The sequence below is a fragment of the Lepus europaeus genome, chromosome 16 (genome assembly GCF_033115175.1).
Source record: "Lepus europaeus isolate LE1 chromosome 16, mLepTim1.pri, whole genome shotgun sequence".
Taxonomy (NCBI): domain Eukaryota; kingdom Metazoa; phylum Chordata; class Mammalia; order Lagomorpha; family Leporidae; genus Lepus; species Lepus europaeus.
The window spans coordinates 71334285-71349029 of record NC_084842.1 but is presented as its reverse complement, the minus strand read 5'-3'; the positions used below and the strand labels follow the sequence as shown (position 1 = coordinate 71349029).

The following is a 14745-nucleotide window of genomic DNA, read 5'->3' as shown; positions in this document are numbered from 1 at the left end:
TCAGAGAAAGGTACCTCCTTCTTTGATGACCTGTTCTTTCCACCGGGATCTCACTCGCAGAGATCTTTCATATAGGGTTGTTTTTTGTTTTTTGTTTTTTTTTTGGTTTTTTTTTTTTTTTTTGCCAGAGTATCTTGGCTTTCCATGCCTAAAATACTCTCATGGGCTCTTCAGCCAGATCTGAATGCCTTAAGGGTTGATTCTGAGGTCAGAGTGCTGTTTAGGACATCTGCCATTCTGAGTCTGCTGTGTCTCCCGCTTCCCATGTTGGATCATTCTCTCCCTTTTTTATTTTATAAGTTAGTATTTGCAGACACTAGTCTTGTTTATGTGATCCCTTTGACTCTTAGTCCTATCATTATGATCAATTGTGAACAGAAATTGATCACTTGGACTAGTGAGATGGCATTGGTACATGCCACCTTGATGGGATTGAATTGGAATCCCCTGGCACCTTTCTAACTCTACCATTTGGGGCAAATCCAATTGAGCATGTCCCAAATTGTATATCTCCTCCCTCTCTTATTCCCACTTTTATATTCAGGGTAATGTTCTGTATTGTAAAGTAAATCAGTATTTGTGAGAAAAAATAAACAAAAATAATAGTATCCTATATTCCAAGCAACAGAATGATCTCAACTGGTGCTTTGAGTCAGAATACTTAGTTATTTGTCCTTTATAAATATCCCTTAACTGTCTCTCCTCTCCTGTTTTGCTTTTTAATGTAATGATTTATGCTTTATACAATCAAGCCGTTTGCCCTAGTTTGTAGTAAGTCTTCAGTTTTATACACATAATCAGTGACATGCTCTCATTCTTCCCACACAGATATAGACTCGAACTGTTTTGAAGCTATTTCTTTTTAAATTCAGAAGTGGTTTTAACTTCCCAAAAGTTAAAGATAAACCATATTTTGAATTTTATACTAAATAGCAGAAGGTCATAATCAGGTTCAATAAAATTCATCTCATATTCTGTTTGGAACATTGGACCTTAGAATACATTTAACTTACAGAAAACATGAATTGTATTTACTACATGCTTTTTAAAATAGCAGAAATAATAGACTATTTTATGAAGCAAATTTATAAACCAGAAGGTCATTTGCAGATTCAGTAATAATTGGCGTTAAAGAAAATGAAGCTCGCACTTTAGCACCTCCTGAGTATGTGACCCCGTACAGGATATTTTAATGTTTGCTATCCTTTATCCTCACAACAACTCTACATAGCAGTCTGCATGGCATGTAGATAAAACGCCCAGGGGCAGGTGTTCAGCGCGCAGTGGAGATGGTGTGTAGGATACCCGTGTCCCCGTTGGACTGCCTGGTTCAAGTCCTGACTCTGCTCTTGATTCCAGCTTTCTGCTGATACTCAGCCTGGGAGGCTACAGTACTTGGGTCCCTGCTACCCTCCTGGGAGACCTGAATTAAATTCTTGCTTCCCTCGTTGTTCCCCCACCCCCAGCCCAGGGCCATTTTGAGCGTTTAGAGAGTGAACCAGCAGATCAGAGTGCTCACACGCTCTCCAGCCCCTGTTCCCTTCCCCCACACCTTTCCAAATAAACTAAGTAAACACATGTTTAGAAAAGAAAAATAAACTTGGCTCAAGGGTTAACGTGTTGCATCTGTGAGGTAGGAGAATCTAGCTAAGCCTGCAGATCTTCAAGATGTAGACAGTTGCTGGAGCCCTTATCTCTCCTCTGGATTTATTAGCATTCTAAGTGGCATCCTTATCTCTTCTCTCACCCCTCTTCCACATTAAGATGAGATTAATCTCTTAAAACAAGTGAGCTCATCCTAAACAAGTGATTTAAAACTTCCATGACTTGTGCATGTGTCCTGGCTGAACCCAGGCTTCTCGCACAGTCCTCAAGGCCTGCACAGTGTGTCTCCTGCTGACACACCTGCCTTTGTCTTTTGCCATTTTGCCCCCTCTCCTACCCTTGGAAGTCTGAACCACTCTCCCTTCCCGTTGCCCAGCAGTGCCCTGTGTGTGCTGTCCTCTCCCTTGGATCGCTTTTCCCTTTTTATCTGGAGAACAGCTTTCCCTCCAAGCTCCAGCTCCATGTTCCCAGGCGCCTCCTGCCTCCCAGGGTGGTAGTGTTCTGTTCGCTGCAGCACTCCCTGGGAATGTGCTGGGGTTTCATTTTGCTCAGAAGTTTGGCTTTTAAATCAGCATACCTAGGTACATGACTACTGGAAACTAACTTAAAATCAGCCATGTGTGGTTTTATGTATACAGCAAGTCTTGTGCCCACTGAAATTTGACAACCAGTGGACTAACCTAAAGAAAAGCGAAGTCCACCTGCAGAAGTCCTCAGGTTTATGCCATCTGCCTTTGCCATAACTGTGACATCTCTCTCCAGCTATCACATGTGGCGTCGGTGGAGGATTCTAGTGTCTTCTCTTGCCTGCAGTCTTTACTGTGTTTTAGGTTTTTTTTTAAATAATTCTCCGTGATTTATTTATTTAGTTTTGAAGATGTATTTATTTGAAAAGCAGAGATACAGAGAAAGAGGGAGAGACAGAGAGAAAGAGCTCTTCCATCCACTAATTCACTCCTCAAATAGCTGCAACAGTCAGAGCTGGGCCAGGCTAAAGCCAGGAGCCTGGAACTCCTTCGGGGTCTCCCATGTGAGTGGCAGGGGACCTGAGTACTTGAGCCATCCTCCTCTGCCTTCCCAACTCCATTAGCAAGGAGCTGGATCGGAATTGGAGTAGCCAGTACTCAAATGGGATGCCAGAATTCCAGGCGGCGGCTTAATCTGCTGTCCAGCAATGCAGGCCCCATCGCTGACTTAAACTTATAGTAGTAGATGTTTTCTCTTTGACAAGTGAAAAATGAGCAGTAGGTAGGGGATAGGATCAAATTTTAAAGGGTAGAGGTTCCCTTGTAGCTAAAGTGTTTATCATGCTGTATTATGGTGTCTGCTCATGTGGCACTTTGTTTATAGAATGTGAGTTCTATAGGGGCTCATGAGGCTTTGCCTTTTTGTTCAGTAGCCTCTCCTCCCAACACAATAAGTACTCAGTAAATGTTTCTGTAGTTAACATATGCAGACCTACCAAGCATCTTCTGAACCCCCAGAGAAATACTAGTGTCAAGATAGTTTTAGGAAGCCAGCGCCGCGGCTCACTAGGCTAATCCTCCGCCTTGCGGCGCCGGCACACCGGGTTCTAGTCCCGGTCGGGGCACCGATCCTGTCCCGGTTGCCCCTCTTCCAGGCCAGCTCTCTGCTGTGGCTAGGGAGTGCAGTGGAGGATGGCCCAAGTCCTTGGGCCCTGCACCCCATGGGAGACCAGGAGAAGCACCTGGCTCCTGCCATCAGATCGGCGCGGTGCGCCCGCCGCAGCGCGCCTACCACGGCGGCCATTGGAAGGTGAACCAACGGCAAAAGGAAGACCTTTCTCTCTGTCTCTCTCTCACTGTCCACTCTGCCTGTCAAAAAAAAAAAAAAAAAAGATAGTTTTAGGATTGAATAATGTTTGCTTTTATATGACTATTTGACAATTGCTGATCTTACAGAGTGATGATAATTTTTTTGTACCTGTTTTCCAAATTCTCTTCAACAATCATATATTGCTTCTGAGTCAGGAAAACATTAAATGTTAAAAAAAAAAAAACTAACATTTTTAGGATAAAATTTTCAAAATCCAAAGAGGAACTAACCAGAACAATTCATTCCTAAGCCATGCTGGAACACACATTTTATTTTCATGGCAAGAGAATAATTACCAAATAACTTTCAGAAGTTTTTGAAAAATTTTATGAATGTATTTATTTTTAGTTAATTTTAAAGGCAGAGAGACAGACTAAGAGTCAGAGATGGAGAACAAGATCCTCCACCTGCTGATTCACTCACCAAATGCTTGCAACAACCAGGGCTGAGCCAAACCAAGGCCAGGAGCATGGAAAACAAGCCTGGTCTCCCGTGTGAGTGGCAGGGACCAAAATACTTGAGCCATTGCCCGCTGCCTCTCAGGGTGCATATCAGCAGGAACTGTGATTGGAAACAGAACCAAGACTCAGCACTCCCACCTGGGATGCAAACATCGCAAGTCACATCTTAACTACTGCTCCAAACACCCATTCTGACTTCTTTTTTTCTTGTTAATCAAATACAACCAATATAGAAAAAAATTTAAGAGCTTAAAAGTGACCTCAAACCATAACATCTGTAACTACTGTTGCCTTTAAAAGCTTATTTCCCTGATGTGATAAATACTGCAGTTCTTCTTGGATCTAACTCATCTGGTATATCCCAAAGTATTAGGGGGAAGGCAGGCATTTGGCCTATAGTTAAAGATGCCGACATCCCACCTCAAAGTGTCCGGATTCAGCTGCCAGTTCTGGCTCCTGAATCCAGCTTCCTGTCAATCAGTGCAGACCTTTTGCATCTGTGAGGTAGGAGAATAGGGATGTAGTAGTGCTGGCTTAAGTGGTTGGGCTCCTGCCTCCCATGTGGGAGACCTGGATTGTGGTCCCAGCTTTGGTCTCTGCAGACAAGAAAACAGCCATTATAGGCATGTGGATGGTAGCCTCCACCACCACCCCATGCCACCAGATAAAAAGAAAGCTGGTACATTTATTTATTAATATAACTTTATGTTGAAACCTTTATGCTTATCAATATTAACTGATCTTTACAAGAATCATAGAAATACTTACCATGTATGTATATTTTTTCAAATACCTGATACACCTATTTTTTTTTTTTTAAGATTTATTTATTTGAAAGCAGAGTTACAGAGAGGCAGAGAGAGAGAGAGAGAGACAGGTCTTTCATCTGCTGGTTTATTCCTGAAATGTCTGCAACAGCCAGAACTGGGCCAATCTGAAACCAGGAGCCAAGAGCTTCTTCTGGTTCTCCCATGTGGGTGCAGGGGCCCAAGGATTTGGGCCACCTTCGGATGCTTTCCCAGGCACATTAACTGGGAGCTGGATCAGAAATAGAGCAGTCAGGACTCGAACTAGCACTCTTATGGGATACCAGTGCCACAGGAGGCAGCTTTCCCTGCTATACCACAGGACTGGCACCAGCCCACCTATATTTCTAAAGTACATAATAAAAGGAAATTTGTCCTGATATGTAGGTATAAAATGAATTTTTAAAATTTTATCTGTACAGACAATAGAATAGGCCATAAGCTATGTGTTGAGTTTCCTAACCTCATTTATATGCTTAAATACAAATTCCAAGAGTATCTTTGAATATGGGGTACAACATATATTACTTTTCTTGGTTTTGTTTCCTATTTAAGAATTAACTTATTTAAGATGGCTGCCTTCCCAAATTCTCACCAGCAGTGGGTTAGGGTATCTCTTTCCCCACATCCTCACCAGCATTTATTATTTTTTGATTTTTGGATGATAGCCATTAGTGATTTGGATGATAGCCAAATTTTGGATGATAGCCGTAAGTGAGGTGAAGGGAAACCTCATTGTAGCTGTTACTTGCATAGTAATCCTGAGCATTTTTTTTTTATGTGTCGGCCATTTGTATTTCATCGTTTGAAATATGCCTGTTCATGTCCTTTGCCCATTTCTTAACTGGATTGTTTTGTTATCGAATTTCTTGACCTCTTTATAGATCCTGGAGGTTAATCCTTTATCAGTTGCACCATTTGCAAATATTTTCTCTCATTCTGTCGGTTGCCTCTTCAGTTTCTTCAGTATTCCTTTTGCGGTACAGAAGCTTCTCAGCTTGATGTAATCCCATTTATCTATTTTTGCTTTGATTGCCTGTGCTTCTGGGTTCTTTTCCAAGAATTCTTTGCCTATACCTATGTCTTGTAGTTTCCCCAATGTTTTCCTCTAGTAATTTGATGGTATCAACTTGTAGATTTAGAGCCTTGCTCCATTGTCAGTTTTTTAAATTATTTATTTATTTATTTATTTGAAAGGCAGAGTTACAAAGGGGGAGGGAGGGAGGGAGAGAGAGAGAGAGAGGTCATCCATCCACTGGTTGACTCTCCAAATGGCTGCAATGATCTGGGCTGGGATAGGGTGAAGCCAGGAGCCAGGAGCTTCTTCCGGATCTCCCATGTGAGTGTAGGGGCATAAGCAATTGGGCCATCCTCTACTTCTTTCCCAAGAGCATTAGAAGGGAGCTGGATCTGAAGTGGAGCAGCTAGGACTCAAACCTGTGCCCATATGGGTTGCCAGTGCTGAATGCCAGGGCTTTAAACCACTGCACCACAGCACTGGCCCCTGTCAGTTGATTTTGTGTAAAGTATAAGATAGGGGTTTTGTTTTAAACTTCTGCACACATAGATCCAATTTTCCCAACACCATTTGTTGAAGAGACTGTTCTTTTTCCAGGGATTGATTTTAGCTAGTCTGTAAAAAATTAGTTGGCTAAGGCTGCGTGGATTAACTTCTGGGGTTTCTATTCTGTTCCTTTGGTCTACATGTCTATTTTTGTGCCAAAACCAGGCTGTTTTGATTATAACTGCCCTGTATTATGTTTGAAATCTGGTCTTGTGATGCTCCTACTTTTCCAATTTGTTGATATATAATCTCTTGGTAGTAATTCCTGATGATTCTTTTTATTTCTGTGATATCTATTGTAACATTTCCTTTTTCATCTCTGATTTTATTAATTTGGGTCTTTTTTGTTGTTGTTAGTTGAGCCACTGGTGTATCAATTTTTTTAGCTATTCGGGGTCTCTTGTGTTTTCATATGAGTTTTATCTAGATCTGCATATAATGTCTTTGGTATTTTGGTTGGGATCACATTGAATCTGTAAATTGCTTTGTGTTGTATGGACATTTTGATGATACTAATTCTTCAAATCTACAAACATGAAAAATTTTTTCCATTTTTTAGTGTATTTTTCTATTTATGTTTTGTAATTTTCATTGTAGACGTCTTTCACATTCTTGATTAAATTTATTACAAGATATTCAAGGTTTTTTGTAGCTGTTGTGAATGATATTGATCTTAGAAGTTTTTCCTCCGCCCTGACATTGTTTGTGCATACAAAGGCTATTGATTTTTTTTTTTTTTTTTTGGACAGGCAGAGTTAGTGAGAGAGAGAGACAGAGAGAAAGGTCTTCCCTCCGTTGGTTCACCCCCCAAATGGCTGCTACGGCCGGCACCTGTGCCAATCCAAAGCCAGGAGCCAGGTGCTTCCTCCTGGTCTCCCATGCAGGTGCAGGGCCCAAGCACTTGGGCCATCCTCCACTGCCTTCCCAGGCCACAGTAGAGAGCTGGACTGAAAGAGCAGCAACTGGGACAGAATCCGACGCCCCAACTGGGACTAGAACCTGGAGTACTGGCGCCGCAGGCGGAGGATTAGCCTAGTGAGCCGTGGCGCCGGCCTAAGGCTATTGATTTTTATGTGCTGATTTTATATCCTGCAACTTTACCAAACTCTCCTATGAATTGCAGTAGTCTCTTAGTGGAGTCTTTTGGTTCCCCTAAATATAGGATCATGTCATCTGCAAACAGGGATACTTTGACTTCCTGCTTTCCAATTTATATCTCTTTGATTTATTTTTCTTGCCTACTAGCTTTGGTTAAAACTTCCAGAACTATATTGAATAGCAATGATGAAAATAGGCATCCTTGTCTGGTTTTGAATCTTAGTGGAAATGGTTCCAACTTTTCCACATTCAGTATGATGCTGGCTGTGGGTTTGTCATATGTTGCTTTAATTGTGTTGAGGAATATTCCTTTTGTACCCAATTTGCTTAAGATTTTTATCATGAAAGGATGTTATATTTTAACAAATGCTTCCTCAACATCTATTGAGATAATCATATTGGTTTTTATTATTTAATTTGTTAATGTGATGTATCAGATTTTTCATTTGAGTATGTTGAACCATCCCTGCATACTGGGGCTAAATCCCATTTGGTTTGGGTGAATGATCTTTCAGATGTGTTGTTGAATTCAGTTAGCTAGTATTTTGTTGAGGAGTTTTACATCTATATTAATCAGAGATATTGGTTTATAGTTCTCTTGCTTTGTTGTATCTTTCCCTTGTTTTGGAATTAAGGTGATGCTGGTCTCATAGAAGGAATTTGGGAAGATTCCTTCCCTTTCAATTGTTTTAAATAGTTTGAGAAGAATTGGAGTAAGTTCTCGTTTAAAAGTTTGGTAGAATTCAGCAGTGAAGCCATTTGGTCCTGGGCTTTTCCTTATTGAGAGTGTCTTTGTTACTAATTCAATCTCTATATTTGGTTATTGGTCTGTTTAGGTTTTCTGTATCTTCACATTTCAATTTTGGTAGATTGTATGTGTTCAGAAATCTATCCATTTCTTCTAGATTTTCCAATTTGTTGATATATAATCTCTTGGTAGTAATTCCTGATGATTCTTTTTATTTCTGTGATATCTATTGTAACATTTCCTTTTTCATCTCTGATTTTATTAATTTGGGTCTTTTTGTTGTTGTTAGTTGAGCCACTGGTGTCTCAATTTTTTTTCCAAAAAAAAAAAAAAACTATTTCACTGATCTTTTGTTTCAATTTTGTTTATTCTTTAATTTTTTAAAGATTTATTTTATTTATTTAAAAAGTAGAGTTACAAAGAGACGGGGCAGAGATAGAGACCTTCCATTGCTGGTTCACTCCCCAAATGGCTGCAACAGCTGGGGCTGGGCCAGGCCAAATCCAAGAGCCAGGAGTTTCATCCAGGTCTCCCATGTGGGTTCGGGGGCCCAAGCACTTGGGCCATCTTCTGCTTTCCCGGGAGCAGGGAGCTGGATCAAAAGTGACACAGCCAGGGCTCTAACCAGCAGCAGCAGCTTAACCCACTAAGCTACAACACCAGCCCCCTGTTCTCTGATTTTGATTTTTTTCTTTCCTCCTAGTAATTTTGGGTTTGTTTGTTGTTTTTCTAGATGCATTGTTAGATCATTTATTTGTGGCCTTTCCTTTCTTGTTGTAGGCTCTGTTATAAACTTCCCTCTTAACAGTGATTGCTGCATCCCATAAGTTTTGATATTGTGTTGTCATCTTCATTCATTTCTAGGAATTTGTTTATTTCCCTTTTGATTTCTTCTATGGCCCAGTGTTCCTTCAGGAACATGTTGTTCAGTCCATGTGTTTGCATATGTTCTACAGCTTCTTAAGTTGCTAATTTCTAGCTTTACTCCCTTGTGGTCAGAAAAAATACATAGTATAATTTCAGTTTTTTTAATTTGTTGAGACTTGTTTTATGACCTAGCATATGGTCTATCCTAGAGGAAGTTCCATGAAATGATGAAAAGGATGTGTATTCTGCAGCTGTGGGCTGTGGATGAAGTGTTCTGTAGATATCAATTAAGTCCATTTGATCCATAGTGTAGATTAGCTCTATGGTTTTATTGTTGCTATTTTGTCTAGTTGATCTGTTCCTTTTTTTTTTTTTTTTTTTTTTTGACAGGCAGAGTGGATAGTGAGAGAGAGAGACAGAGAGAAAGGTCTTCCTTTTTGCCGTTGGTTCACCCTCCAATGGCCGCTGCAGCTGGCGAATCTTGCTGATCCGAAGCCAGGAGCCAGGTGCTTCCTCCTGGTCTCCCATGCGGGTGCAGGGCCCAAGCACTTGGGCCATCCTCCACTGCCTTCCCAGGCCACAGCAGAGAGCTGGACTGGAAGAGGGGCAACCGGGATAGAATCTGGTGCCCCAACCGGGACTAGAACCTGGTGTGCTGGCGCCACAAGGCGGAGGATTAGCCTGTTAAGCCACGGCGCTTGCCTAGTTGATCTGTTCCTTGATGAAAGTGGGGTGTTGAAGTCCCCTATTATTGTATTGGGTCTATGTCTCCCTTTAGATCCATTAACATTGGTTTTAAATAGCCAGGCACCCTGGCATTGGGTACATATACATTTACTGTAGTCACATCATCCTGTTGAATTGATTCCTTAATCATTACACAGTGTCCTTCTTTATCTCTTTTAACAGTTTTTGTATTAAAGTCTATTTTGCTGACATTAGGATGGCTACTCCTGCTTCTTTTTGCTTTCCATTAGCATAGAATATCTTTTTTCTATCCTTTCACTTTCAGTCTGGGTGTATATTTGTTGGTGAAGTATGTTTCTTGAAGGCAGCAAATAGAAGGGTCTTGTTTCCCATTTTCATTATCTAATATAGAAATTTTTTTTCAGTTCATTGATTTCCCCCCCTCCTAAAATTAAGCTCTATGAAGGCAAGATTTTTTTTTAAATTTTTATATTCCCAGAACTTTGAATAAGGAATACAATAAATTTATTTTTTGAATGAATGGGCAAGCCAAATGTTAATTAAAACTGAACTATTCAGACCAAAATTTGTTAGGTTCTATGTCAAATGAATTATGTAAACTACTTCACTTTCTTTGATTTAATTTCTCCTGGACATAGAAGCACTTGAGAATATTTTAAAGTTACCAATTGGCAAAAGTTATTTAATTCTGATATTATGTATTTGTGTGTGCATATAAATGTACACATATCAACATGTATTTTAATTTGTTTTATTTGAAAGGCAGAGATACAGAGAGAGAGCTCCAATACACTCAATTCTCTCACAAATGACTGTAGTAGCTCTGGGTGGAGAGCCTGGAACTCAGTCCTGCTCTCCATCTAGGTGGCAGGAACACAATTAGTGAAGCCATCAGTTCTGTTTTCAAGGGTCTGCATTAGTGGGAAGCCGAAGTGAGGAGCTGGAGGTGGGTATCAAACCCAGACACTCTGATGTAGCATGCTGGCATCTTAACTTGCAGGCCAGATGCCTACCCCTACACATGTTCTTAGTGGTTAGCTGTTACCACGACCTCTGTTGTGATGGTTAAAACTGTAGTGAATAAGTGGTTAAAATAATGTCAGTGAAGTGAACTTTTTTTTAATATACAAATTGTTGAAAATCTCCCCTCCACAGATCTTGAACCTCACTCAGGCTTTGAAAGATGGGAAGAGCCCCGTGCAGCTGGTCCAGATGCCCTGCGTGATTGTGGAACGCAGCAGAGGGGGAAGCCAGGGTCGGATCGTTCACCTGAGCAGCTCCTTCACCCAGACTGTCCACTGCAGGAAGCCGTTTTTTTCCTCCTGGTAGCAGATTTAAGAGTAGGACAAACCAACTGGTACTGTTATGTCGTTAAAATATTACAGTAATATAAATCCAATGTTAAGATCTCCAGTTGCCAAAACCTCAAATAATTTAAGTCTTTTTAAAAGGTTGTATTTTGAATGTAATCAAAAGTTTACAGTTTTTTGTCCAAATATTAAATTTCTATTTCAGGGAAAAAGTGACGTATCTCCTAGATTGTATTTTTGCAGAAATTGTATATCTTCTGTTGTTAGTTAAGGTAATTTCATGGTTTACACATCCTGGAATATAGAATTCTAAGTAGAAAAACAAGGTATTTGCTGACTTGGAGTTGAGTAACTTTTTATATCCTTTTCAAACACTGAGCACTGCTCACGTTCACTCGTCTTACTTACAAAGGCTTGGAGGGTGCCCAGGTCTGAAGCTGCTCTAATAGTGGAGTACTTAATTCAAAAAGATGTAAGAATTGCCTTAATTTTAAAAGCTGCTATTTTTACAACTTGAAAGAGAGCCCCTAAAGTGACCATTATTAGGGACCAGAAAATTATGTCCTGGTTAAGCAACAGGTGAATTTTTTTTCTAACTTCACAGGTTTTTTGGGTAAATTTTGCTGCAGTGAGGAAAGAAAATCTGTCGATGCTGCCCCTTTTCCAAAGAATGGAACACTCAGCTTAGATTTGAGGGGAATAATATGGAATTAAGTAGATCCCTAATATTTTGAAATTTTAAATACTCTTAAAAATTCCCTGGTTTCTGGCATGGGATCAAGTAGTTGATCAATTAGTACTTCAGCATACTGATTCTGTTCAGTTTAGTACTTCAGTTAGTATTAAACTTTACTGAAACATAATATGCCCCAAAATATATATGGTATTATATTTCAGGACCCTGGGTTATAAGTTTTTAAAATAATAGTGGTACTTGAAATTAGTAGATTTTTAAAAATAATTTAGTCCATTTGAGATGATCAGCCCAGATTAAAGAGGAACAAGACAGCGATAACCATGAAATCACTGATGCCTGATTTTGAAGTTGAATGGTGTACTTTGAGTATGACAATGTCTGGCGTTACTGGCTTGTACCCTGCTCACTTGATAAGGGTCTGAATGCAGATCCGCCCGACGTGAAGACGTCACTCCACGGAAGCAGAGGTTCCGTGTCGTCACAGGCTTACAGCCAGGAACGTCACCACGCAGACGACACTGGCTGACTGGGGTTTTTGGCCTTTTGTATGTTAAGCTTTCTATCTTGTGATTTTGATTTTTTAATGAAGTACTTTTGGGTACAGAGTGTTTTGTGATGGTTAAATTGGGAAGACAGACAGATCTGCAGTTCTCTCCTCCATCACAGCTTTCTCTTGGTCTTCATGGTGGTGATGAACAAGAGCACTGCCACCCTAATGGGGGTCACTGGAAGTCTGTGTGCTCCTACCTCTCCCAATCCTCCCACTAGCTCAACTTTGAGACAATGGGAAATTAACTGGAACCTGAAAATGCAAACCATGGGTACTATTTTTAAATAAATATTGGTATTGAAAATGTGCCTTTAGATAAATACTAGTAATCAAAGTGTGCCTTTTGAAGATGTGTTCTGAAAGAAAGGTAATGATTCAGTGCGATGTGGGTGCAACTTTCATCAAATAGTTTGTACAGGATTTTGAGAGTTGCTATATTAATTTTTATAACAGAAAGCTACTGTTTTATACCCTAAAATTAAAATAGTGTGAGAATACTTTTACATGTCTGACATGCCAGTAAAGTTGGATTATTTAAGATATGCCTACAAGTCAAAATACACTAGCTGTATTTTGTAAGATGTCATGAACATAATTCTTATTTAAATATTGTATTTTTTCAATAATTATATTTATATTGACAAACATGGTAGACTAAGGGCAATAAAAATCATTGTCTTAAGGCTAGATTTCTCCTGGATGTATGTATATTGAATATTTAGAACGTTTGTGAACACATGTACATTTATCAATGATGCCAGACCATCATGTTCTTAATCATATAATAGTGCTATAGTTTAATTCGTTATAATTCCAACAAAACACATTTAAACTGGAGCCTTTCTTTGTAAATAGAAACATTTTTATTTTAATTATATACTACCTTATCACCCCCAAAATATGTCAAAAATTGAAAAATATAGATTTTTTTGCAGACTTGAAAATAATTTGATTTATGGAAAAAATTTTTAATGTAGAGTACTATACTGGTATTAAAACCTTGTTCAAAATGGTAGTGACATGTTCTTGGGTCACATTGTATCTTAAACCCTTTTATAGATACCTGAAGAGACAGATAGCATCTTCGGTTTCACAGTCTGCCATCCTTCACCAAGCTGCATGGGTAAGCACACAGAGTGCGGCAGACTCTTGGTGCCATTCTATGCTTCCAAGCCTCCCTTGCCATTGGTTTGGGGCCATGTTCCTCTGGCCAGTGAGATGTGACTGAGTGACAAGTGCACCTTCCAAGTCTGACGCTAAAAGTCCCTGCCACAGTTGACCATTCTCTTGACTTTCTGTTTGGCTTCAAACAAAAGCTCCCAGTGAGAGCTGCCAGGCTCAGGAGTAACTGCTGCGAAAGGCTGTCAGGAGGGCCTCCTGACCACGTTGGGCTGAGACATGAGCAAGACGGAAGTCTTCCCTCCAGCCACTAAAATGTCGGGTTTAATTGTCACTGTGGCATACTTTGTCCTTTGTGGGCATTATGAGGTAAGTAGACAAATATAAATCACTGTAAGATCAAAAAGTCAAGGGCTGGCGCTGTGGTGCAGCAGGTTAAGGCCCTTGCCTGAAGCACCGACATCCCATATGGGTGCCGATTCGAGACCCGGCTGTTCCACTTCCAATCCAGCTCTCTGGTATGGCCTGGGAAAGCAGTAGAAGATGGCCCAAGTCCTTGGGCCCCTGCACCCACATGGAAGACCTGGAGGAAGCTCCTGGCTCCTGACTTCAGATTGGCACAGCTCCAGTCGTTGCGGCCAATTGGGGAGTGAACCATCGGATGGAAGACCTCTCTCTCTCTCTCTTTCTGTCTCTCCTCTCTCTCTCTCTCTCTGCCTCTCTCTCTGTGTAACTCTGACTTTCAAATAAATAAATAAATAAATAAATTTTTTTAAAAAGTCGAAAGCCAGTTATAGGAGGCAAGATGGCAGCAGCATATGAGTTGTTTTTAAAAATCTTGCTGGGTCCTCACAGAGCAATAAAGATAACAAAAAAATACAGTGACACCGTCTTTACTCAGAATATGAGTAATTCGGATTAGAACCCTGAACAGCACCTACACCACCCGGGACAGCAGCTTGGATGGCCGTCAGCTTTGGAGGAACAAGCAGAGAAGCTAAGGGAGATGGAGTGGTCTCAAGACCCAAGAAACCCAGAATTTGCCACCATGTACTCAGCCCCCAGAGGATGAGCCCCCACAGTGGCAGGAATCTCAATCTCAGCCAGAAGCCACAGGCAGAGCCGGGAGAGGGGAGCAGGGCTCAGCATTCGGGTGGCAAGCCAGCGGAAGGGGTCTCAGAAGGCGTGAGGGCGCTGGGGCAGTGTGGTGTGCAGGTCTCAGAAGTCACCAGTGAGAGCACACGGGCTGCACTGAGAGAAGCTACTGGGAGTAGGACGCACACCGCACACCGACAGGAGAAGGGCTGGGGGTAACAGCGGGGATTCAGAACCGGATAGAGGAGGGACCAAACGAGACGACTGGGGAAGTGCTAGAG

At 40.9% G+C, this 14745-nt stretch overlaps 1 protein-coding gene across 1 annotated transcript in view; it reads left to right on the top strand.

The window, feature by feature from the left end:
* The window catches only part of PI4K2B (phosphatidylinositol 4-kinase type 2 beta), a 42340-nt gene extending 29067 nt beyond the window's left edge, over positions 1-13273 (top strand). The window contains exon 10 of the mRNA XM_062213114.1: positions 10849-13273. Coding sequence (XP_062069098.1) covers positions 10849-11022 — 174 coding nt within the window. The 3' untranslated portion in view covers positions 11023-13273. The remainder of the gene's footprint in view (positions 1-10848) is intronic.
* The last annotated feature ends 1472 nt before the right edge of the window (positions 13274-14745 follow it).